At 42.1% G+C, this 26,373-nt stretch overlaps 1 protein-coding gene across 6 annotated transcripts in view; it reads right to left on the reverse strand.

Moving 5' to 3' along the window:
• Window positions 1-1,614: 1,614 nt before the first annotated feature.
• EBF1 (EBF transcription factor 1) overlaps window positions 1,615-26,373 on the reverse strand; it is a 374,718-nt gene continuing 349,959 nt past the window's right edge. For 4 of the 6 annotated variants that reach the window (XM_035105768.3, XM_035105767.3, XM_035105766.3 and 1 more), the window contains exons 12-17: window positions 24,947-25,012; window positions 23,014-23,191; window positions 20,519-20,698; window positions 15,249-15,443; window positions 14,862-14,930; window positions 1,615-4,909 (exon numbers count right to left, since the gene is read on the reverse strand). In XM_035105768.3, coding sequence (XP_034961659.1) covers window positions 14,863-14,930; window positions 15,249-15,443; window positions 20,519-20,698; window positions 23,014-23,191; window positions 24,947-25,012 — 687 coding nt within the window. In that variant the 3' untranslated portion in view covers window positions 1,615-4,909; window position 14,862. The remainder of the gene's footprint in view (window positions 4,910-14,861; window positions 14,931-15,248; window positions 15,444-20,518; window positions 20,699-23,013; window positions 23,192-24,946; window positions 25,013-26,373) is intronic. The other 2 variants (XM_035105770.3, XM_035105769.3) reach the window with 1 other exon arrangement.

Raw genomic sequence — 26,373 nt, forward strand, 5'->3', positions numbered from 1 at the left:
TGGCACCCAGCGCGTGCGGAGGGGCAGCCGTTATGGCACCCTACTGGGATCGCGCTGCCGGGGGCGGTGTGCTCCCCCCGGCACTCCTTTTCCTCCACCGTTGGCTGTAGCTTCCAAAATGATAGTGATGGGACCATCATTTTAGTAGCAGAGGGAGCAGAGATTTGAAAACTAGCATTCCAGGGCACTGTAGGTACAGTACAGCTAGAGCTGTGTATGCAATCCTTGCGCACTTGCCTGGAAGCAAGGTCCATTGAATACAGTGGAGTTTACTTCTGAGTAAGCATGAGTTGGGACCATGCTGAATATCTCATTGTTTTTAATATACTTACTTCTCTCCAATTGAAATATAGAGAACTTTTCCACTTAGGGTGAATCACTGCGTAGTACTACACTGTTTGATAAATAATGATGTCATGAAACTACCGCCTCATTAGATGATCGCATATCTATGTACTGTGATTCACGGCCTTCTGAAGCATTTTGGGTTGCCCAATACTCTTCCATTTTGAAGAATGTGGAGCATAAGTAATAGGACTGCCCATGTCAGGGGTGGTAACCCTGTGGTCCTCCAGGTGTTGTTGGGACTACAACTACCATCATCCCCCAACCACTATCTGTACTGGCAGGGACTGATGGGAGATGGAGTCCGGTAAATATCTGGACAGCCCTAGGCTAGCCACTTATTGTATGTGGAGCAGCTTTATACTGAGTCAGACTATTTGACCATGTAGTACGGCCTACTCTTGACTGCAGCTCTCTTAGGCCTTTGGGTGTTTTCCATTGCCACTCTAGGAAGCCCTTTTATATCCTCATAGGCAACCTTAACATGGGATCAGACAAATTGATTGATGATAAGGCTTTTCATTGGCCTATCAACAGTCTAGATGGATGTATACAACCCCCTCAAGATCAGTGGTTACGTGTTCCTGAATGCCGGTTGAGGGAAACAACAGCAGAACAAGACTGTTGTACTCACTACTATTTTTCTAGAAAAAGAGGTGCCGGAACTCACCATAAATGTCTCCCTTGTTATGTTATAATGTCAAGGATGCCCACCTGAGAGGTGCCAGAATTGAATTCCAGTGAGTTACAGCTGAAAAAAAGCCCTGGTTGTACCCATGTCTGTGTGCTTCCAATAGACATCTGGTTGGCCACTGTTGGATATAAAATACTAGACTTTGGTCTAATCTAGCAACACTGTTCTTACATTCTTTCAGTGAGATCCCAGGACTGAACCCGAGACTGCCTGTTTACAAAATATGTGCCAAAGCATTGAACTATGCTCCCTCCATGCAAATGAAGCATTTCCCAACACTGAAGACATTGGGCTAGCCACAAATGGACCATTTATGCCCAATAGCTCCTGAGATGCATAACAGAGCCCCAAGATCATGGTGGTTCTCTTCAGAGCTGTAAGTACAGAATGTATTTTTCCCCTACGGCAGATTTATCATAAGCAACCCACAATGCATTCTTCCCCCTATTTTTGCTGCTTCATATTTTACAACAGAAGGGGTGTCCATTCAGTTGCCGCTGTCTGACATTCAGTACTTTTCGTTCTCTGTCGACTTCGCAGAGCCAAATGAATAAATACACAGCCAGGAGCTGCACTCACAGACAGGAAGTAACTTTAATTAAATATTGTGAAAGTTGAAAACTTTTTACAGCTTGAATTTCTGCAAAAAAATTATAACAATCTCTACAGTAGTTAGTTTTCTCTAACAATAGAACTGTACAGTGTGTGTGTCTATTCCAAAAGGTTTAGTTAAGAAGGTGAACGATAAGTAGATTCAGAGATGACTTCATTTTAGATGCAGCCTGGTACACTGCAGAGGAAATGGGCGTCCTCCACACAACTCAGCCAATCAGAGGCTTCACTTTGTAAAGACTGAAACATGGTGATTTCCACTTAAAGCCATATTCTGTTAAGAGCGGCATCTTTAAGAATCATGTAAAAGTCATAGGATCTATTTGGGGCAGGGAGATTTTTAAATATAAATTTCCTTTTATCAGCGCGCTATAAATACTTGGAGAAACAAATTCTACCTATTGTTCAAAGGATCTTTGGACGTTGAAGGAAAGGGGTTATACATGTATATGACTTTGTATGAGTGTCTATACAGGTGCAACTCTGTCTGAATGGGTTCAGTGGAGGGCATCACTGGACAAAATATGGCTTTAAATTTGATTACATTGCAGTGCCGTTGCTTACTATGTGAATTAGAATAAATGTTTGAACGATAGAGAAGCAATACATTGATATTCCTTATATTTTCCAGTTTCTTTATATGTGAGTGTGTTCTTATTGTTCTAGGGGCAAAAACCTTATGGATTTTTTTCTTTCTTTCTTTCTCTCCTCCCCCCAACCCCGCTCCCCTTCCCAAAAGATCACACAGTGATATCTGAGTGAAATCAATTGCAAAATTCAAACAGGAAGCATGCACAGTTGCAGCATTGTTGCTTGGCTAGAAAAAAGTCACATTGTCTTAAGGTAACAAAACAGTTCTTTTGTGCTTTTCAAATTCCTCTTTTTTTCTCCTTAGAATGTTAGTGATGATTGACAGTTCTGGTGCGCAGTACAATGTACAAGTGAAATGAATATGATTTGCATTGTTAAGGCATCCAATCTGCTGGTTTATATTCATGTGAAAGACAGAGAAATATACAAGCAGACAAGAAAGAAAGTATTTTCATTGATTTCTATGAAGTTTCTCCCCATATTTAATGCACAAAAAATGCGTCACTCCAAAGGGGAGAGATTCCATGCATATTAATAGAGTAAAACAGCATTAGATTTTTTTTATAAGCCTCAAAAGCAAAGGATACTTTTTTAAACCTACATAACTAAATGCTACAAGAATAATATGCTACCTTTTGCCATATATTGGGGAAAAAACCTTCTTAACTTACAAATAATACAAAAATAGACAATGGCTTTTGAGTGAAAATTAAACCAAAATGGAAGCATGGTTTAAAACAATTACTAAAAAACCCTATAAATGAATTGTATTAAAATCACATTTAAACAGCTAATACACCTGTGAATGACCAAACAAATTAGCACTTTTCACATAGCAAACATACACAATAAAATAAACTGGGATGCTGCAGGGAAAAAGCAATGTACAAATTCCAAAGATAAATACATTATTTATATGGATATTTTACAAAATTCTTCTTTTTAAAAAAGCTTTTTTTCTTTAATTCATTTTGCAAGCATGTGCAATCTTAAAGGTAGTGAGCTCATTTTGCAAAATATGCAGTAATTCTCGTGTGTGACTGTGTATGTGATTGAAAAAAACTGTCTTAAGACATTAAATTGTATAAATAGAACAATAACTTTGGCCAAAAAAAAAATTCACCCCAAAAGATCTACAGTATTTATAACTACATACAAAACGCAATGGCAAAGGGGTCAAACAATCAGGTAAATGCATCCTTAGAGGTTTTCTGCAGCGTCAACTAAGTACGCTCCCTACATAATGAGAGCTAAATTCATGTGAGGTTTACTTTGCAAACCTTCACATAACACTCCGTCTCCTCCGCCCTTTTTCATATTTTAATTTTCTGTGTATAAAAAAAATGCCACTACCTGTTGCTTAAGAGAGGATGTTGCAAACCGAAAGGGTTGACTGATATAAAAGCAATCGCAGCTTGATACGGACATGTCGTTTTGTGTGCATGTGTGCTTCTGGGCCATCTCTGGGGCGGCAGGATGAAGTTGTCTTCTGCCCCTGGCCCCAACAAACAAAACCAAAACCCCCATGTAAGTAAGGTAGGAAATATATTTCCGTTGAGAATATGCAGAAATGTAATGAAGTGGCTCACGTTTGTGCCTTTGTCCTGCCACACCAGATCCCAAAGAGATTTGTATGTGTAGACAGGGTTAAACTGTACTTAAGGAGGCCACTCATTTGGAAAAGTTTGATATAAGCTAAAGACGGAGAGAAAGAGAGAGATAGAGCCATGCTAATCTAATTCTGCAGTTTTTAGCATTATATCCAGAGGCACTGGGTTTTCCAAGGTAAAAGGTGGGATATGCATGTCCTTAGCTACACTTTTGCTAATTTTTCTGTCTTGCATTATTTACACAGTCACCTAAGTACAATATTCTAAGAGAGATGCCCCCTCCCCCCCAAAAAAAATTCTCACTGCCTCTAAAATGGAATCCTAATGTGGTAAGCGTGTGTGCATTTATGTGTGCATATGCACGTATGCGTATGTATACATACCCCACAGAACTACACACACACACCTCCCAAGAATGCAAAACATCAGATGAGTGAACTGCCGCTGGAGGAGTAACACAAATAAGCCAACCCTTAACTGGCACTGCCATTACTCTTCTAAGGAAAGAAAAACAACCACCACCCCTATTCTGGCACTTCTACTTCTGTTCCACACAAACTTGTTTTTTTTATTATTTAAAAAAAGTGTTGCCACTTTATTTCCCTTCATTACACCTTTTTAGAAAAGAGTCCCTAGTGATGGCACCCCTTCTCCCATTATGATTTGTAAAAGACAAATAGTGACTGAGTTAATCGAAAACCAAGAAGACACAAGTGGATTTTTCTTCATGACACAAAATAAATCTCTCCCCCAAGAACGTAGGATAGACAGCACAAAGCAATACCTTCCACTTGCAGGCTCCGGGTAAATTTCAGTATTATTTTGCAAGGACGGGTTTTCCCCCACCATTTTATTTTGTTAAAAACATTGCAATTATTGTGAGATTCTTCCTTTTTTCCTTAATAAGGAAGAAAGAGAGAGAGAAAAAGGCCTGAGTTAAAAGTTCCGCTCTGGGACTTGTGTCAGACTTTGTTCTGAAGCAGAATCCAAGTTCTTCATTAGTAAAATTCTTCAAGGCAATCCTTTCACATGGGGGGAACTATCATGCCAGAGATAGCTGTTAAATGGAGAAGGAAAAAAAGAAAGAGATAAATCATACTGTACAAGAGAACATTCCAAATATTTTCTAGCAGTTCATTCATCTGTGTTGCAATTTAGATTTTTATTTAAGCATGCCTAATTCTGTGCTGGATTTAGGCCTTATTTCATACGTATATACCCAGAATTTTTTTTAAGAAGGGCTTGGGATAGTACATCTCCCAAGCATATTTAATGGGATGTAATTCACATGTAATGCTTACAGGAGACTTACATCTTTAATTAAGATACATGCTTAATGAAGGACCAAACTTCAAACCAAAGTTCCTTAGGCTTTGAGATATCAGTAGAAAGTTTTACAATAATCAAGCACATTTCAGTAAAAAGTCTATTCAATGGAAATTAAAATCAACATTTTATATTTTTTTAAAAAAATCAGACAATTGCTTACAAATATGGTTCCTCTTTTATTTGTTTTAAAAGTAGGAGGATGGGGTGTCATTGCAAAGACTAAAATGTAACTGCAGCATACTTTGATCACACAGAAAGCTCTCAACTGTCAAACTGTAACTTTGGGCAATCCTTAACCCCCAACCCAACATAGTTTCAAACTATTGTGGCCATCTATATAAGAACATAACAAGTTCAGACCAAAGGTCCATCTAGGCTAGCATCCTGTTTCTGATGGTGGCCTGCCAAATATTTCCAGGAAATCTGCAAGCCGAGCACAAAGGCAATTGCCCTTCCCAAATATTGTTGCCTACACTACTAATATTCTGAGATATACTCCCTCTGGACTTGGATATTCTATTTAGCTATCATGGTCAATAGCCATTGGCAGACTTGACCTTCATGAAAGTGTCTAATCATGTTTTCAGGTCATCCAAGACAATGGCCATCACAACTATTTGTGGCAGTGGACTCCATAAGCTTGATGACACATTGCATGAAGAAGTATTTTCTTCTGCCTGTTGTGAATCTACTGCCAGCCAGTGTCATTGGGTGAGCCCAACCTCTAGTGTTATGGAGCAGCAGGAAAACTTGTATCCATTTTGCCAACACCATGCATACATTTATAATGTTCTGTATTCTGCGTGACTTCAAGCCCTTGGTTTTATATTTTTTCTTGGCAATACACAACCCCCCTGATCTCAAACAAGCCAGCTAGTGAACAGTCCAGAAGCCCTTGCCTTTTTTTCAGCTGTAGAAATGGTTTACACCTGGTTGCGGTGGCATTATGCTTGGAAGCAATAATGTATGCAAATGTTGAATATATGAGTCTCTCAGGTTGTGCAGTTAGCTTGCCAGCTGCCACGATGTATGTGTGATGTTGGCATTGAGAATTGTCATGCTAGGCGGCTTACCCGGGTAATTAGGGCTTGCATAAATTACCACTGCTATGAAGGAGCTTCCACCACAAGGAAGCAGTAACACCACAGCTGAAAGCTATATATCCCATTCCAGTTCAGCCCTCGAAAAGATGTCATTTGTGATTGATAAATAATTTCCTGCTAAAGTTGAATTCATTCTCTCCCCCCCCCCTCCCAAGACATCTTCAGTAGAGTGTTTTGCATCACATGGTGACTCTAATAACTCAGTCCAGGCTTCAGACAAATTAAGCTAGAGTCTTTCCTTTTAAGCCAGTTTAAAATCACATTGAAGCCAAAGGGACGAAATTGACTCACTTCAAATTAATCCATTCATGCATCAGGATGTATAGACATTTAGACCTAGAAAGATCTGCAATGATAATCTGGTCTCAGCCCTTCTATGTAATGCCCAAAATGACCTAGTGTAAGGAAACACATCCTTAAGCTAGGAGTTACATATGGTTTGTGGTGACTGTGGTCACAGGTTCACCTCTTTAAAATGCCAGCTGCATAGCATCTCAAACATCTGGGCAGATTTCCTGGGAAAGAACTCAGACCCATAACTGATTCAAATTCACCGTGCTTTAATTGCAGTTGCATTAATTTGATAAGAACCAAGCAATGTGAAAGACTTGCAGACCAGGGAGTGGGAAGGAATGTTTACTCCACAAACATCGCCATATGTGCATGAATTACAAGACTAATCAGCAAGAGGGAGGCAGTTTAAGCAAACAGCAATGACTAAATGAAGTAAAACAAAAGACGAAAGGATGAAAATAAATTATGCATTTGGAACTAGGCATCATAAGGATATGACCTGTTGTGGTAGCACAACAGCCATTTCCTTTAAAAAATAAATCTGGAGTCTCTCTCCTGTTTCTTCAAAAGACCAGCATAGTGTGAATAAAGCCTTTACAAGCAACATATTTCTTTAATCTCTGGAAAAAGGAACACATATAAGAATATGGTCACAGGTTAAACTTTCACTGTTTAACATTTTAAATTCTGAATGTTTACGTATTTATTGAAAATCTGAATGTAGCAGGAAAGATGGCTTATCCAGACACTGGAAAGCTGTTACTATGTCAACAGTTTTGGAATGATCTTGATATTTCCAAACTAGAGGAAACATTAGAACATAAGAACCACTTGCTGGACCAGGCCAAAGGCCCATCCAGTTCAGCATCCTAGTCTCACAGTAGCCACCCAGATGCCTTATGGGAAGACCACAAGCAAGACACTCTACCCACTTACAATTCCAGCAGCTGGTATTCAGAATCTTAAATCTCAGTAGGCTGAGCAGCAGAACAAGATGCTATCAAAAGCCCAAATAGATGCTGACCTTGGCTTGGCTGGCTGCCGAGAGCTCCCACCAATCCAGGTTTTTGGGGAACTTAAGACCATGGGTGTTCACCTCTTCCACCCAATTACCTTGTGACACTGGCCTTGAAGCCTTTTACGGGAGACAGCTATATGTAAGCTCATTTTTTTCTGAGGTTCTAACCCAGGCATCCCCAAACTGCGGCTTTCCAGATGTTTTGGCCTACAACTCCCATGATCCATAGCTAACAGGACCCAGTGGTCAGGGATGATGGGAATTGTAGTCCAAAACATCTGGAGGGCCGAAGCTTGGGGATGCCTGTTCTAACCCATTCCCATAAACCAGTCTTAAAGGGGTGATATCACCACAACTGCCTACTACTCTATGTCACCACATATACCAGACAGGTGTTATAGCCCAGATGATATTAGGAATTCTTTCCTAAGAGGTGGTTAAGGCATTCTGTGTCCAATCAGAGTGGTGGCTACTAAAATTCTTGTGGATTTTGGAAACTCTGATAAGAAATTGGCAGACGTATGGTATCATGCTGGGTGGGAGAAACTTTCTGTGGCTAACCTTTATCACCTTTGCACTTACTACACCTTACCCCATATAGGTAATTTTGACTGTCCTTTCTAGAACATCATTATTAGGCTGTTAACAATAAAGGAGCGCCTAGAAGTGAATAAACTGCTTTTGCAGATTTTCTGTATTGGCCATTTGTTAACTCGGCAATGATTTTCTAAGCAAATACGATTTCTCCTTTTAGGAAAGCTTAACATTTCACTATAGCTAAATACAAGAAACTGTGCCAATGGAAGAGAAATGGAATAAAACATAGCATAAGTGTAAGGTTTTCAAAGAACAGCTACCATTACTATTGCTGAAGAAGCCTAATACTTCTGAATTAAATTACAAGTCAAAAGGCAGAATGATGTTTGGAATTCATTTCTGCTTAAAAGGTTTCTTATTTCCATTCTGCCAAAGCCTTATCATGCTACTTCTGTACTTTAAGTGTCTTGGTTACAGGACCACCTAGGCTTTTTTTCTGGTTCAATGTGAAATTGATTCTGAAAAGGGAAATATCGCAGGATTCCCCCACCCAAAACCTGACAAAAGCAAAATGTATTTTAAAAAATTAAAATGAATGGCTGTTATCTTTCTCCATCATGTTCTAATTTATATAAGGATAACCTATGATAATAATGATGATCATCATCTATAAAAGAAAAAAATGAAAAAAATATTTCATGGCTTTACAAAAGCTGTGTGGTTAAAAACACCACTACCAGTGAAATATGACTGTTGTTCTAGTGAAGGGTTTGGGTCGGGCTTCCTCAACCTTTGCCCTCCAGATGTTTTTGGCCTACAACTCCCATGATCCCTAGCTAGCAGGACCAGTGGTCAGGGATGATGGGAATTGCAATATCAGAACATCTGGAGGGCCAAGGTTGATGAAGCCTGGTTTGGATGATTCCTGAGCTATACAGTATAATACAGCATCATACAGCAAGGTATGTATGATGGCTCACTGAAGGGAGAGAAGCTGGACACTTGCTTTCATTCCAAAGTTTCCCCAGTTTTGAGAGGGGAAGGTTACTCCCTGAAAAGTGACCTTTGGGATGCAGGGCAATTTTTAGAATTTTCTTCTTTTCTTTAAGTACAAGGTAACTGGGGAGTTCCATCTCATTTTTTTTCTTAAGCAACAACAAAAGCCTCGCTGCTGTGGTTGTGAGCAGCCCACCTGATCTTCCTGAGACAGAATGCCATTGGGAATGATGCAGGATCATGGAGAGCACGTGTTGCAGTGAGGGCAAACAAGGCATCCCTCTGTTGCTGGGCGGGTTAGTTTGGATGGCCACGAATCTTATTGGGCACCTCTTGGTCACTGGGGAAAATTTGATGTTGCAGTTTATGATTGACGGCCAAGGGGCTATTTATTCCCTACGCGCAGAGTTGAGCTGCCTCTTTTCACTGCACGCATCGGATCACCCTCCCACCCTCCCTATATTTAGGGCTGTTCACGTTGACCTTGCTATGCCTGTCATAGGGTCGTCTGCTTTGGGGCAGGGGCCTGGTAGGAATTTTTCCATTTGGGTGATTGGCTGGTGCCATTTGGTTTTTGCCTACTGCGTAGCAAAATCATCCCAACTTGTAAGGTTGCGGTTAGGCATTGGTTAAATTTGGTTGGTGGAGGGGGTATGGTTAGCTGTGCCTGCCCCTCCAATGCTGCTGCTGCAAGCGTATTCCGTTAAAGGAATCCAGGGGCTCACCATGCTCTTGTTTGAACCCCTGTCAAGGGGCTAGGGCCACGCAAGAGCCCCTGGGAGCATTTGGGGAGAGGTGAGGGCCTGGCACCCAGCTCTATTCTCTCCCAGAAAAATGTTTTCCCTTATTGACTCTTGTAGGCTTGCAGGTGTCAGTTCTGTTCTTACCTCTAGGTGGGAACAGATAGTTGTGAACCAATGCCTAAGCAACCACTCACATTCTGTAATCAATAAAGTTGTGGCCAAAAATATGTCAGAAACCTTAAACAAAAATTCTGTGTGAATTTATTTGAGGGTGGCTTGGGGACCTCGATAGGCAAGGCCTTTTGTTTTTACTGTTGAAATAAAGAACAGAAAATAAAGTGCCTCATGCACCTTGTATTATTACAAAGGTAAGATTTTCCCCATTTCCTTAAAGTCCCCACTTTTGAATGATCCCATGAGTGTCTGTGTGTGTGTGTGTGTGTGGCCCAGCTTTACCCCTCACACAAAAAATAACACACATAATTGACTGTGCATTTCTGAGCAGCTATGGCATGCCTTGAGTGTGGTGTAAAATGGCATGATGCTGTAGGCAAAATCTTGTTTAACTAACCACTGAAGTTCCACTTTGCTCTAAAAAGACAAACAATATTAGTGATGGATGCTGATGTCAGTATGCTATCTGAGCATTTCAAATGGGAATGTGACATAGGTAATGATTAATCAGCAATTTCTAGTAGGTATATGTAAATAATAATAATAATAATCCTATATAATAATTTGCAAGTTGTCCCTGCGTCCAGTTGTCCCGTGTGTCCCTGGGGTACTGCGCATGGGCCCCAGGGACACAGGGATTGGACGGAGAGACAACAGCCAACCGCCGCTCCGCCAACCACCGCTCCGAAGCCCAGTCTCATGCTGGAGGCGGCGGGGGAAAGAAGCGCTCTCCCGGCAGCCTTGCCGCGCACCGCCGGCATGGGACGGCGCTTCCTCGGCGAACACAAGCAGGCAGACAGCCCGCCTGCTTGCTTCCCCGAGGAAGCCGAAGCGGCAGCGGGCGCCGAGGGAAGCCGGCTTTGGCTTGTGACACTGGCCTTCCCGCCGCCTCCAAGCCAGTCCCCGAGCCGAAGTGCGGCGCGGCGGGGGCTTTTCGCCGTTTGCCTTCCCGGAGCGAAGGGGGAGGCAAACAGCGAAAAGCACCCGCCGCGCCGCACTTCGGCTCGGGGACTGGCTTGGCGTGCGCGGCGAGGTGGCGTGGGGGAGGAGAAGCGCTCCTCCCCCCCGCCGCCTCGGCACGCAGCGCCGACATGGGACGGGGCTTCGGAGACCTTCTCCGAAGCCCCGTCTCATGCGGGAGGTGCGCAGCGAGGCGGCGGGGGGGGGAGAAGCGCTCCTCCCCCCCGCCGCCTCACCACGCAGCGCCGACATGGGACGGGGCTTCAGAGACCTTCTCCGAAGCCCCGTCCCATGCGGGAGGTGTGCGGCGGGGGGGAAGCGCTCCTCCCCCCCGCCGCCTCACCACGCAGCGCCGACATGGGACGGGGCTTCGGAGACCTTCTCCGAAGCCCCGTCTCATGCGGGAGGTGCCCGGCGAGGCGGCGGGGGGGGGGAGAAGCGCTCCTCCCCCCCGCCGCCTCACCACGCAGCGCCGGCATGGGACGGGGCTTCGGAGAAGGTCTCCGAAGCCCCGTCTCATGCGGGAGGTGCGCGGCGGGCGGGGGGCGGGAGAAGTGCTTCTCTCCCCCCCCCCCGCCGCCTCGCCGCGCACCTCCCGCATGAGACAGGGCTTCGGAGACCTCCGAAGCTCCGTCCCATGCCGGCGCTGCACGACAGCAGCGTTCTAGCGCCCGTTTTTAAACGGGCTGAATTCCACTAGTAATAATAATAATAAATAAATAAATAAATAAATAAATATTACTTATACCCCACCCATCTGGTATGTGACACCCATGGTTTTATTCTCATGGGTATAGCTGTCTACATGATGGCTTTTCACACTTGGCATGGTTATCTGCAAAAGCGGATATGCAATTTTAGCAAAGCAGATCTGAATCATTGTTGCACAATGCATGACTACTATTATTGCAATTATGTATTAGAGAGCCTATGCAAAAACACAGACAGCAGTATAAATTAATACAATTTGTATCACTTCTGTGCATTGCATAAACAATTGCTTTAAACGTACAAAGCCTTGCCAAGGAAGTGATCACTTCTATCTCCAACAGCAAATATGTGCTTTATTTTGGGAGGTGAAAACACTCTGTTCATGTGCTACCTATGCAGCCAGTGTCTTAAAACAGGAAATCTAACATTCTGGGCATGGCGAAATCAAAAGCAACAGTTTGAAAACTGCAAGCTCCAAGCTCCTGCTGTTCTATTTCTCTGCTCACACCACAAGCAGAAGTAAAAATGGAAGGTTTTAGGTCTGCAGATTTTAAATCCACAATATTAATATACAAATCAATGTCACTGTAGTGAGCATAGCTGCAAAAATGGAGAGGACTACTAGCGAAACATTGGGTGTGATCCTTTAAATATTCCACTAAATCAGGAGACAGTGTTACTGTAGCTCGTTATTTGCCCTGTCACACTCTCCCTCCCAGGTGTATCACCCAGCAGGTGAGTTAGGCAGCAGAAGGAACCTCACCTGTCTTGCTTCCTATTAGGAGATTTAAAGGACTATGTCTGTTATTCAGATTGGTACTGTAGGTGGGTGTCCTAACTGAGGTTACTAGGAAAGGCATATCTGTTCATATAGACCAGAGCTCACTTGTTGATCAAATATAAGGCTTGTGTCTAATATTTCGTCTGTGATTAGCAATATGCTGAACTGACGCTTTAAGACAACTATGTTTGACCCATACTATTTCTAGAAGGAGGTCACCGCTTCTGTAACCACGGGGTGGGGGTGAGGAGCTTACAACTGAGAATGCTTCCCAGTTTAAACTGCAAATCCAAAACAGTGGAGGGAATGTTAAAGAGGTCTGTGAGTTTTCATTTTCTTTGGGTGCAATTTTTCCAGCATAGCTCCCTTGGAAACTTCATTTATTTCAAGGAAGGCTTGCATAAGCTCAGTTCTTTATAGATTGCATACTGTATGGTTAAAAAAACAAACAACCTACACTGAGTTGTCTTAGCCTTCACATTTATGCCCTGGATTGTTCAAGTTCTAGTATACAGGGTGAAGCACTTGTCTTTAGGCATATTAAGTGTCTTTTGTTTATGAATGAGCACTTTTCATTCTGCTGGTACATTTAACATTGAGAATGTTTTCATCTATGGTTGCAAAAGCTGGCTGCTCACTCTCAGAGATTCATGACATGACCCCAAGAGTCTCTGATACGTGTCTATTTAGGATAGGCGATTTCTGAATTAAGCTCATGGAAAGTGAAGACAGACAGACAGATAGAAGAAAGAAAGTAGGCAGGGGGAACAGGTCAGGGTGAATTACAGCATGCAGCGGTAACCTCTTCTACCTCTGGCGCAGTTTGAGGCAGCTGGAGATTATGAGAACTCTTCTTATCTAAGTGAGCATGAAAATGTATATTCCTCTCAGTGTTTCAGAGTGTGGTGCAGTAATTATAAGGGAGGGTTAAGCACATTAAGGCAGACGTACAACAGACCCCATCAACCAGTGAACAGGGCGGATTCTGCTTTTATGGTGTATACCACACATCCAGGTGTTAATTGCCTCTCTCATTGGCTGGATGTGCAGCCCAGTGCATCTATGACAAATAATGTTATAGGACATACACACACAACACAGCATTTCTATTCAAATGTGGGTACCACAGTATTTGTCCGTGAACAAAAGGAAATACAAAGACAACTGGGGACTTAAGTTCAGGGCTGATAATATGTGAACAAGCCCATTCAGAAGCTAAGCAGGCTTCTGAAGCCAAGTTGAGGGTGCACTCAAGGTAAGCTTTGAGTGCTCTGACAAAGAACATATATTTGGCAAAACTGTAGCTGACCATAAGCACTCTTAACACCCTTAAGTGAATTGTCCCTTGCTGTCTAGGAACTAATTATCTGAATTTTCCTGTATACACAAGGTTCCTTATGATCTACATTGCTATCTACAGTGTGCAAATTAACTTTAAAAAAGAGGGGAAATAATGAAAAAAGAAATTTAATAATACATATACTATATGAGGCAGGTGCGTGGCCACAAAGCCCCCTCATTTGTAGGAGGGCTTCAAAGTGAAAATCTCGAATGACTATCTAAAGCCACCTCAGTTGGCTTTTTCTCATTTCCCCAACTGCTCCATGTTGAAATGTAGGATAGGCAATGCCAATACAACTGTAACACAGAAAGCAGCAGGCCTACTCTGCCAGTTAGATGGGTGCGGTAGTGGCTTCGTATGTATTATCAAACATTCCTGATCCAAACTCGGCTGTGATAAGCAATGATCCATGTCTGCTCCCTTTTGGGGAGTGCCTTGTCTATCCCTTTTGGTACATTATGAAAGCCAACAGGAGACTCAAACACTCTTCAAGTGGGGCTGGAACACTGGAGGGAAATCACAGTGCAAAACAGGGTTCTCCGCTTTCAGGAATCACAGCATGGGTTTCCAGGCACCCACTAAATTTGACCTGAACCTGAGGTACATAGATAGGTTGGAAATCCATATCCATTTGATGGCTCTATATGTGAATGATATAGAAAAGGGGTGCAGTATTAGGGAAAGCATCAGTTTACGCCAACGGGATGACATAAAAGTGTAGGTTTCCAACAGCTGAAGAGGTTTTCGAGGAGATACGGGGGTTTACAGTGCAAATTAGCTGACATCCAGAACATTAATCACAATGAGCTAATGCCATACAAGGTAAGAAATTGGGAAACCTTACATGAATGTAGAACATGCCATATATAATTTGCTATCATATGCAAAGCAAATCTTGGTGTGGTGTGTTTTCTGTGATGGACCCCCACAAACTTTGCTGCTATTAGTAGAGATATTCCACATGTGGGCATGACAAAGGAAAAACAAAATTAAAAAAGGAAGGGAAGATTGACTGACGTACTTCAGGAGAAGGCCAGACCCTGGAGAGACCCTGCAGTGGAGTACTTGCTAGAGTCCACAAAAGACTGGTCTGATAAAAGACAACAACAAGGAATAAGAAAGGAAAGAAAGAGAAAGGCTGGTATTAGTAAGCTGCAATATCACTCATTTTAAGCAAACACTCAGACCATGCTTTTTTAAAAAAAAGAAAAGAAAAAAAAAGACACAGCATCTCAGTTCAACAGGACAATGAAAGCAGGCTGTTTTGCCAAGCAAGGGAATGAGGGCACTTATCAGTGACACATAGAATGCATAGGCCACATTGTAGACTGCCAAGGACTATCACCCTTCGGATGAGATGCAAGAAACAAAGGTGCCATAAAACAGTATGATGCCCAGGTTGGCCTACCTTGCAGGCTATTCCCATTGGTGCTGGTACAGGTGGGGGGAGGGGAAGTCTGCGGTCTAACAACAGGAGCAAAAGCACTCTTCTGTTTCACTGCTGAGACCATGTTGGCTGGTGAGAAGGAGAAGATCCCGGAGGAGCTGCTACAGTTAGAAGGGAGACTAGTGGAGGAGGCCATTGTTGGGCTGGATGGCACGACTAGAGCAAAACAAAACACAGAGGAAATACTGGTATCAAGATTTCAAATGGAAATGCAAGAAGGCTTGAGTTTCAGGGGTACCACCAAGACTTCTTTAGCAGATCTCCTGAGCTCTTGGTGGCTTTGTTCTCAGAACATCTGATTGTCCCCTAGCATGGCGTTCTTGCCAACAGCTATTCCCTTACTGGAAAGTTGAAGCCAGAATCCCAGGTTGCATGGGAACGAGAGCATGACATGGCTCATTCCCATTCCAGCACTCTCATGGGATCCAGGACTTCTGGGATTACTTATGAGGTGGCATGAATTCATAGAATTGTAGAGTTGGAAGGTGCCCCAAGAGCCGTCTAGTCCACCCCCCTGCAATGCAGGAAAGCAAGAGAAAGCAGCTCTACCATTCTGTGAAATTAACATCAGACAGGTCCCCATCATCACTCTGGAGTATCTCACAACCTTCACGTATCTTGAGATAGCTTATTAAAAATGGTAACAACTGTTGCTTCCATGTCATTTTCCTAAAGAGAGTCAACTTGTCAAAACTGAACGCTTGCACTCTACTTCACGCCCCATCTGCACCATACATTTACAGCAGTATCATACCACTGAAAACAGCCATGGCTTCCCCTATATATTCCTGGGAACTGTAGTTTGCTAAGGGTGCTGGCAGTTGCTAGGAAGACCTGATTCCCCTCACAGAGCTACGGTTCCCAAAGTTACCTGGAAAGAGGGATTGATTGTTAAAGCACTCTGAGAATTTTAGCTCTGTGAGGGATCTCAGCACCCATAACAATTGTTCCCAGTATTCTTTGGGGGAAGTCATGACTGTTTACTTTGGTATGATACTGCTTTAAATGTATAGTGTACATGGGACATCAGACAGCACTGGTGGAAGTTAAGTGTGCTTCCCCGGGTGGTCACACACATCCAAGAGGCAAATCCAATAATCTCTTACAGCCACAGAAAATACTGGGGAGCAGTTTTCGTAAGTGACAGCCTTGCATTTTCTGCAACTTGGGAAGGGACAGTGTTTGGAATTCCCATTGTTCCAGGAATGGAATTTCATTGGCGCGAGCAGTTTCTGAGCTCTGGACACAGTACTGCGCCTAAGATTTCAGATTAAAACTGCAGAGTGGAAGGAAAGGAGGACCTTTTTCTGCCTCCTCTCTTCCAGCTACTCTCTGAAGGCTGGAGAAGAGGCCCTCTTAAGAATATTAGGGGGGTGGACAGGGGAAGGACTAGACCATGTGAAAAATGAACATAATATTTTAGCTGCAGCTCATTCAATTTCAGCACTGTATTCTTGTTATAGAAAAGTGTGCCTAGACATTCCATTGTTGTGCCCATAACCGAGGTTTAAGGTGCCATTTAGCTTCTAACTTTCATATCTCAGTTTCTAACACTGGGAAGGAACACCCCTAAAAGTTAAAGTCCCGCCCCATTGTTTCAGCTAAACAAACTTGTGAAAGTTTCTTTTATTCCTTGTCTCCATTTCATTTAATTTTTGTTCTGCTTTTCCTGCAACTGAACCATGTGTTTGCCTGTGTAGGAGGAAGTCTCTAAATAAAGAGACCAAATCCCAATATTCTTTTTTTTATTTTAAAAGAACTTGTTAAAAAAAGAAATTGTTACTTTTAAAAGAAGAAAACTAAAACTGGCTGTTGGTTTCTTTGTTTTGGTACAATATTATTTTAGTATCCAATAGATCACATGACTCAGGTTGCAATCGAATCAGTAAATATGTGCACCCTCATTTGGGGTTAAAAGCTACTGAACTTCTAAGAAAACATGCACAAAATTTGGTTGCAAGGCTGCAAATATATGCACACTTAATTGGGACTAAGCTCTACTGAACGTCCATTTGAATAAACATGCATAGGATTAGGCTAAAAACATTCCTTTTTTTGCCAACCATTTTTGTTGGTCATGACAAATAAAGAAAAGCCTGTGATTTTCTTCATTCTGTCAAGTTGCCTGAAGTCATGAAATTTTGCGAGGGGCAGTTGCAGAGAGTTTGGAAACAGTTTTCAGTATCAACACTTCGTGTCTTAGCCATGTTGGCCAGGAGTGAGGTGGTGTGTGTGAGAGAGAGAGGGGGGGGTAGTGCTGGCAGAAAGCTCCATGGTGGTAATAGAGTATGCATGCAGTTATTTGCTTTGTTCCTGGTTCCATTATTAACAATAATTTTTAATAATAATAATAATAATAATAATAATAATAATAATATATTTATTTATACCCTGCCCATCTGGCTGGGTTTCCCCACCCACTGGGTGGCTTCCAACAAAATATTAAAATACAATGGCCTGTTAAACATTAAAAGCTTCCCTAAACAGGGCTGCCTTCAGATGTCTTCTAGTTAGTACACTGCTCCCCAAAATTTGCACCCCCAAATGGATCTTCTCAATTTTGTGCCCCCTTGGCATAGCACCCTGTTCGTAACTAGAGGCGTGCTTTCACTAATGGGGCCTCTTGCTGCTGCTGCCCCACCAGCACACGATTTCTGTTCTCATCCTGGGGCAAAGTTCTCAACTTGATGGAACTCTTCCAGGTTAGCGGAGTTTGTAACCTGAAGCATTTGTAACCTGAGGCGTTTGTAACTCGAGGTACCACTGTACTTTGACTTTGAGAATCACCTTCTTTTTCAACCTCGTTAGCATTTTGTCTAAAGGTAATTAATATATTTGGTAGTTGTGCTTGTTGGTTTAGAGCAACTTTCCTTACTTAAAGTTGCTCCAGAAATTTGGGTTCTGTTACTATGAGAAAAGAGAAGAACCTGGTTAGCTGGACAAATTACTCACCCATCCCCCTCAATCTGATTTAGAAGCTGTTTATGTTTAATTGTGGTTTATGAATAATTAAATGGCAGGGGAATGAAAATTTAAATCAGCTGAACTTGAGATTATTATTTTATTTGCATTTCTGTAGATAAAAATCACCCTCTCAGAATCTTGGTGCAGGAAACTGATATCATATTTGTGAACACTGAGGAAATCAATTAATGGAAATTAAACGTTCAAAGTTTCACAGTCTGACAGATACAATCTTGGTCTGGAGTCACTCAGTACCTGCAAGCACTTGTTAAGGCGCAGCAATCAAAGCACCTAAATTGAATTGCTACTATACAGCAATTAGTTTATTGATTTAATTAAGGATGCCACCTTTCTAATTCTCGGGTCATGATTGAAACATTTTCCAATTGAACATACTTGCCATTAATGGGACAGCAAGATCAACCAAGAAAAACCACTCAAAGATAATAATAGTAATAATAATGGTGGCAGTGGCAAAATGAAAAGTAATATAAAGACATTATTCAATAGAAAGAACTGATTTGTTCAGAAGACAAATCAGTCCGTGATTTTGAAATAGTGTATCACAGAAATCACTTTCATGGAACAAAGAATAAGGGTTAAAAATTATATCCCATTAATTCAGTGTAATAGTTCAGAGAGTTTAATTATCAGCCATTGTTATTATACTGCTATCAGAATTAAATAGTAATTCCTGGTGGAGAATTTTAAGCTCTGACATGACAACCATGTAGACCTCTCTCTTTTTCTTTTTTGCTTTAAAGACCCTTAAGCAGTGTTTGAAACTCCCATTATTCTAGGCGCATTTTGCGACAGGGAATTTCCTTAGCGTGAGCAGTTTCTGAGCTCTGGGCACAGTACTGAGCCTAAGATTTCAGATTAACATTCCTGAGTGGAAGGAAAGGAGGACATTTTCCTGCCTCCCCCATCCAGCTACATTCTGAAGACTGGAGAAGAGACCCTCTGAAGAATATTAGTGGGGTGGGCAGGGGAAGGACTAGACCATGTGAAAAATGAACATAATATTTTAGCTGCAGTTCATTCGTTTTCAGCTTTGTGTGCTTGTTATTAAAAAAGCACGCCTAGACATTCCATTGTTGCGCCAATGCCCTACGTTTAAGGTGCCGTTTAGCTCCTAGCTTTCATATCTCAGTTTCTAACACTGCCCTTAAGGGCAAGATCCTTTTTTAAAAAAGTATTGGGGGCAAAACTACCTATTGCATCAGGCATGTGGTAGCAGCCACATCAGGGGGTTTGTTAAATGTAATAGTAGGTGTGGTTGGAGGTGCGGGGCGCATTTTCATTGTCCAGAGAGGAGAGGTTTAACCCTCTCCTAGGGCAATTCTAATGACCCCCCCCCCCAAAACACACTTCACACAGCACTTATCAAATACCCAACTATCACAGCTTAGGAAGCGCCTTGCACAGTGCTTCCCAGGTGCCTGGCAACCAGCTTCTGATGTGTTAGCATTGTTGATGATAAGCAGATGAGGACCTGATCAACCCTTAGGAGCCCCACAGCTATGTCTGAGTTTTTCAAGCCGCAATTAGAATAAAACAAAAAAATCATATATAATTATATGAAGTACAAAGTCTATCCAGGAAATGGAAAGCAATGATCCAGATTAATGGCACTTTACTGTATCAAATACGTAACCCAATGCAGCTGCTTCCACTTGTAAATAGAAACAAAAATGACAAGCGTGAAACAAACTTTAAGGGTCTGCAATGAACTGCAAGGGTCTTATAGCGCAACCTATGCACATCTTCTAAGAAGTAAGCTTCACTGTATCAGTGGGGCTTACTCGCTCTGCCTAAGGTTGCTGCCTTACAGTTCAATTCAAAGCATGTGTCCTTTGACTCACTGAATTTGAGTTTTTCCTGTAAATTAGTTGTTAATCATTTCTTCCCGTTGCTTTGTGAGCTGCTCCAAGAACTCTTGCTGCGGGGTGACTGTATGACTGCAGTTAATATATCCAATGGGAATTGAGTGAGATGCACCCTAATAAGTGCATTTAGGATTTGGGCAATAGGGACGTTACAAAAGGTTAAGCCATTTGTCAGCAGCAACTGCTGAACTGGAGTGAATGGGGCACTGCTCCAACATCCCCAATCTGCCCTCAGCAAGCCCCCACATGCCTGTCTTCTTTCTTACAACCACTTCAGGGAGTGGCTCCACCTGACATTTTTCTTTCTGAATCCCACCCTGCAAGTTTCCATGGGCCACAGGAAAACAATAAGCATAAATGGTGCAGAAAAATACATACTGGCATAGGGAGAGTTGGCAGCAGACCCATTCAGGAAGGTTGGAGATCCACCTAAATTGGACATTCCAGCATTTCCGTAGCCATTCATGCTTGTCGTGACGGAATTGTAGTTTGTCTGCTGAGGGGTAGTGCTTGGCACGTAACCATGAGGTGACACACTGCTTGAGTTGCGAGTAAAACCTTTTTTGGGGGGGAGGGGAAGTCGAAAAAAAGAGAAAGACACAACAGCTGTTTTTCAAGAGAGACTTTCGGAACATACCACAAAAATGCAATTCTGAAGAAAGAGAGAGGGGTTGCTTTAGGAAGATCAATCTGCAAATAATTTATGAAGTGCTGAGAACTTTTAAATAAGTGTGAGTGTTATGGGTCGCAGAAGATGTTGCAATTAGCTGAAAGATATGGCAAAGAGACAACTTAATGGCCTGAGGGATTCTATCGCAGCATTCTCTATATGGTTCTGAGCCACACTCTTAACAGCCTGCTAACAATTTCTGATCCGTTCTTAGGAAAAGAAGCGCATCACCCCATATGAACCAACCTGAATCCCGTGGTCATCATCTGAGGCCCTTCTTCATGTGCCTCCTCCGCAAGAGGTCTGGAGGGCAGCAACACAAGAGTGGGCCTTTTCTGTGGTGGCTCCCTGCTTGTGGAATGCTCTCCCCAGGGAGGCTTGCCTGGCACCTTTGGTACATATCCTTAGGCACCAGGAAAAATTCTTCTTCTCCTAGGCCTGTGGCTAATTAAACAATCTATGGCCTTTTAAAAAGGGACCCAGGTGGTGCTGTGGTTAAACCACTGAGCCTAGGGCTTGCTGATCAGAAGGTCGGCGGTTCGAATCCCTGTGATGGGGTGAGCTCCCATTGCTTGGTCCCAGCTCCTGCCAACCTAGCAGTTCGAAAGCACGTCAAAATGCAAGTAGATAAATAGGAACCGCTACAGTGGGAAGGTAAACGGCGTTTCCATGTGCTGCTCTGGTTCGCCAGAAGCAGCTTTGTCATGCTGGCCACATGACCTGGAAGCTGTCTTCGGACAAACACCGGCTCCCTCGGCCAATAATGCGAGATGAGCGCGCAACCCCAGAGTCGGTCACGACTGGACCTAATGGTCAGGGGTCCCTTTACCTTTTTATGGCCTTTTAAACCTCGGTGTGTGTGTGTGGTGGTGGTGGTATTGTTTTTGTTTGTTATCAAGATATGTATTTTTGAATTTTTATATTGTAAACCGCCCTGTGATCTTCGGGTGAAGGGCAGTACAGAAATTTTAACAGCAGCAGCTGTGATCCTGATGGGAGGAAGGTTGGAGGTCTGATCTCCAACTAAATGGGTGGCAGTAGCCAGTGGAAAGTTCCCAAACAGGGCATTTTGGGGTGGGCTTTGGCTCATAGGCACAATCCCTGAACCCCTCAGCTGCACCTTCCACCCTTGTTGGCAGGGCTTCAGATGTGGTGGTGTATCTGCCATTCCACAGCAACCCAGCCTCTATAGTTAGGATTGTTCTGCCAATGAAAAGTTCTCAGTCCTTGCTTGCTAAAAACAGAATGTGATTAAACCAGGTCTAGAATGTCAGTTTTCAGGAACTAATTTTGGTTGCATCAATTCTGATACTTCCATGGAGCCAGCAATATGTCCTTGGTTACATAGCTTTTGGATGTAGTGTGAGCAGTGTTCGGAATCTAGGCACATTTGGCGGCAGGGAATTTCATTAGCATGAGCAGTTTCTGAGCTCTGGGCACAGTACTGCACCTAAGATTTCAGATTAAAACTGCAGAGTGGAAGGAAAGGAGGACCTTTTTCTGCCTCCCCACTTCCAGCTACTCTCTGAGGTCTGGCGAAGAGACCCCTCTTAAGAATATTAGGAGGGTGGGCAAGGGAAGGTCTAGACCATGTGAAAAATGAACATAATATTTTAGCTGCATTTCATTCATTTTCAGCTTTGTGTGATTGTTATTTAAAAAAAGCATGCCTATACATTCCATTGTTGCGCCCATAACCTAGGTTTAATGCACTCCTAGCTTTCATATCTCAGTTTCTAACACTGAGTATGAGCCAGCATGTTTATGTTAAGGTAAACACATGCTATAAGTACTTTGGTGCAGAATGTTCAGCCTTAGTACTGAGTGCTTAACTCAAATACTTTCAGTTTTTGATTCACTGACCATGACTCCGTTAAATATGTAAATTATCAAGTGCCCTCCACGCCAATGAAACAGCACTGCACTTTATCTCACTAGGCAAACAGATTACATTTCATGGAGGCCATGAACTGTTTTGTGTACTATTCTAATGCAATTTCCCCCACCTTCTAGCCAGGGGACAACTCTCATCCATCCCAGCTTGCATGGATGTTGGCATGCTCAGTGAAATAAATGTGCATGGTGCCTTTTACTTAGCCATATAGAGGCTCTTTGGTAAGCTCTTCGCTCTCCAATTTTTTAAAAAATCCACCCAATTTTGCATGAAGATTTTTTTTAAGGAAAAGTTTCTTCTTCAGCTTACCCTGATTTGCGGCCTGTGATGCTTCTGAGACATTGACTGCTAACTGACCACTAAAGGAGTTCACGCCCATCATTCCTGCGTGGACCGAAGTGTTGGCGAGCGCTGGGAGTTGGTTGTGATTGCGAGGGACGCTGTAGAGAGCTTCTGCAATATCAGCTGCTCTTTTCAGGATTATTTCCTGGGGGAAAGCGTTGAGAGATGTAACAAAGTAATTAAGAGGGAATTCACTGAGCAGTTAAGGAGCCTACCCCGATGCAAGTGGTCATTCAGCATATCTTCCCTCAGAACAGTGGGACAAGATTGGATCGACTTGAGGGCTGAACAAGTCATAGGTCAAACTCTAATCCACTCAGAGAAAGTGATGATATGGCTGATAGTGAGTTTGTGGCCTTCATTTGAAGATCCCACCCAGACTTAATTAACTTTGGGTCTGTCTCAGTGAAATGGGAACAATGATCTACCAAACGAGACTGCTTCAAGATTGAAGATGAATATTGCAATAGTGTTGCTTAAAGGTCTATGGTGGTAGAGCAGATCCTTTGCACGCAAAAGATTCCAGGTTCAATCCCTAGCATCTTCAGGTAAGGGAGAGAGAGAGAGAGACCCCTGTATGAAATCCCAGACAGCAGTTGCTACTCAGAGTAGGCAAAACTGAGCAAGGGGGACCAATAGTATGATTCAGAGTAAGGAAGCTTTTCTGTACTTACTAACCACAATAAGTAACCTCTAGAACAGGCATCCCCAAACTTCGGCCCTCCAGATGTTTTGGACTACAATTCCCATCATCCCTGACCACTGGTCCTGTTAGCTAGAGATCATGGGAGTTGTAGGCCAAAGCATCTGGAGGACCACAGTTTGGGGGTGCCTGCTCTAGAAACACAAATCTATGTTTGGTCATAATTCACCCTTATCTGACCTTTATACTGCAAATAGAATTTAAATACTTACACTTCGCAAGTATATATATATATATATATATATATATATATATATATATATATACACACACATACATATACATATATATATATAGAGAGAGAGAGAGAGAGAGAGATTGTATTTTCCCTTGCCAAGGGAAAAATGTATGCTTTTCAATCCAGCCCTGATTTTTAATGCAAAAATATATAGGTCATAGAAAGCAAAACACAAGTCTAAGTGGGCTTCTCCTAGACTACACAGTTGTAGGTAAGGAATCTGATGTCACTGATGCTGATTTATATGAGAATCAGCATATCTTCTGGGCCAATTCCCATGTTATTTTATGAGTAGTTTAATATTCCTCCACACACAAAAGGGTCATCTGAGTGTACAGGCAGTGATCATTTTGCCAGAGTCCAATTGATGTGCGACGGCCGACACATGCAACCCCCGGTCAAACAGGGAGTTGCCTGTATTATGAGAGACAAACGTAAAATGACCTATTCAATGTCACTATTTTGTATAAAAAAAATCTGAATTCCCCTGTTGAGAAGAGTAATACAGCCACTAGTTTTTGCTTGAGCAGAGACCTCCTCCGTTTAGCAAAGAAGCAAGCTGTCCTTATATACTAAATACTAGACTTCTATATCATGTTGCAAACTGAGCACCATTTCCTGTACTGATATCCCGACACCTTTCTTACTTCTAAGGTGGTGGATTTTATCGGCCCTCCAGATGTTTTGGACTACAATTCCCATCATCCCTGATCTAAAAGGTATAAATCACTACCTAACATAGATTTGTGGTTCAGAAGTGCATGCAGTTTTTAATCTTTGTAGAAACAAAAGGCAAGGAAGGAAAACAAGTACACACCAACAAAGCAAGCTCATTTGATTCCCTCATTTATTTCCCTTTGTCTCATTTTTTAGTACAAGTATGACTGAGTAGGCTACCCCTAAAGCATAGGTACCAACATGCTAAATATTAAGAGCTGTTACATGAGGACTGCATTTACCTGGTTGTTATGTGGCATACCATAGAGTGCTTCCACCAGATCGGCTGCCCTCTTGAGTATTACTTCCTGTCAGGAGAAGAGGAGAAAAGAGACAAGATTGTAAGAGTACAATAAAGTGTATGTAGAAGTAGCATTTTCCAGCATTCTCTTAGCTCTCAGCTTTGTCTTGAGTATATAAGAGTCTTTAAAAGCAACCATTGTTAGTGAGCTCAGAATGTTGTTAAATCACAAGTTCATCCAGTTCGTGCACAAAAGCTTAATAAAGTTTAAAGGTGAAACTTGTTTGTGCTGCAAAATAAAAATTGTCAGTCGATTGTCTGCTGTCTGCACTGTGAGTCCACTGGTGGGTTTATTGCAGGCTGACCTATAGTCATTTGTTAGATTGCTGAAATCAATGTTGTTCAGAGCATGTTATGAATCCTTCTAATCTGTTTATTTGGTTCTTAATTTATATTACAGAAAGATTGACCTTATCAGATCAGCTACATAGCTGTGGAATCTGTTGGTCTGATAACAATGTGATATCCAACTTCTTTGGCTCATATTCCTTTGTCATGAGCAGATGCCACAACCAGGTATTCAAACTGGCTACAGTACCATGGAAGGAGGGGCGGGAGGGCTTTGAAGCCAAACAGCAATACTGCAACTGGAGACATGTAAGCATGTTCTTCATAGAAGTGACATTAAGAACAAATAAGGAGATGTGGCTAGATTTGGGGCATAACTCTTTAATTTTCATTGTTACTTCTTCATCTTTCTATATTATATACCCATAGTTTTAAAACTGACACCTGCATACCACAATGCTCTTTTCTTTTCTTTTTAGAATGCAAAAATGTGGAGGACAAGAGTGGAAACAATAAAACAAATTTGCAAACTACAGAGCATAAAAAATCTTTCTACATTGCTCTCTAATGCACAGCAGGTTTCTTTCTACCAGCTCAATAAAAAAAACTGATCAGGGAACTTTTTTTTATATATGATTCAATTTCTCTATATACCTATATACTACAGTATAAAAGAATAGCAAAGCTGAAGCCGTATATATTTCTGCGGGTGTCTTAAAAAACTAGATGCAACATTTTCCTACTGACTTTTGAGTAAAGTTGAAAAGTTTAACTAAGAATGTTTTATACACTAGGTAGATTTTCCAACCAAAAGAAGCAGTAATGCTCAATTTTCATATACTATAGTCTCTGATCAGAAAATAGAGATATAATTGCATTCATTTTGCTGTCACCATAACCTCTTCAAAATCCTTGAACAACTCTTCAGATGACAAGCTTTTAGATGCATATTAGCATTTTTTCAATTTAAAATTCTCCACAATATACGATAAAATAGTTGTCATACTGCAGTAGCTACTTATGACATACATGATGTCCTAAATTTAAAAATGAGATGAGAGTGTGTTTGTGCGTTTTGCA

The sequence above is a fragment of the Zootoca vivipara genome, chromosome 2 (assembly GCF_965207765.1).
Source record: "Zootoca vivipara chromosome 2, rZooViv2.hap1.1, whole genome shotgun sequence".
Lineage (NCBI taxonomy): Eukaryota > Metazoa > Chordata > Lepidosauria > Squamata > Lacertidae > Zootoca > Zootoca vivipara.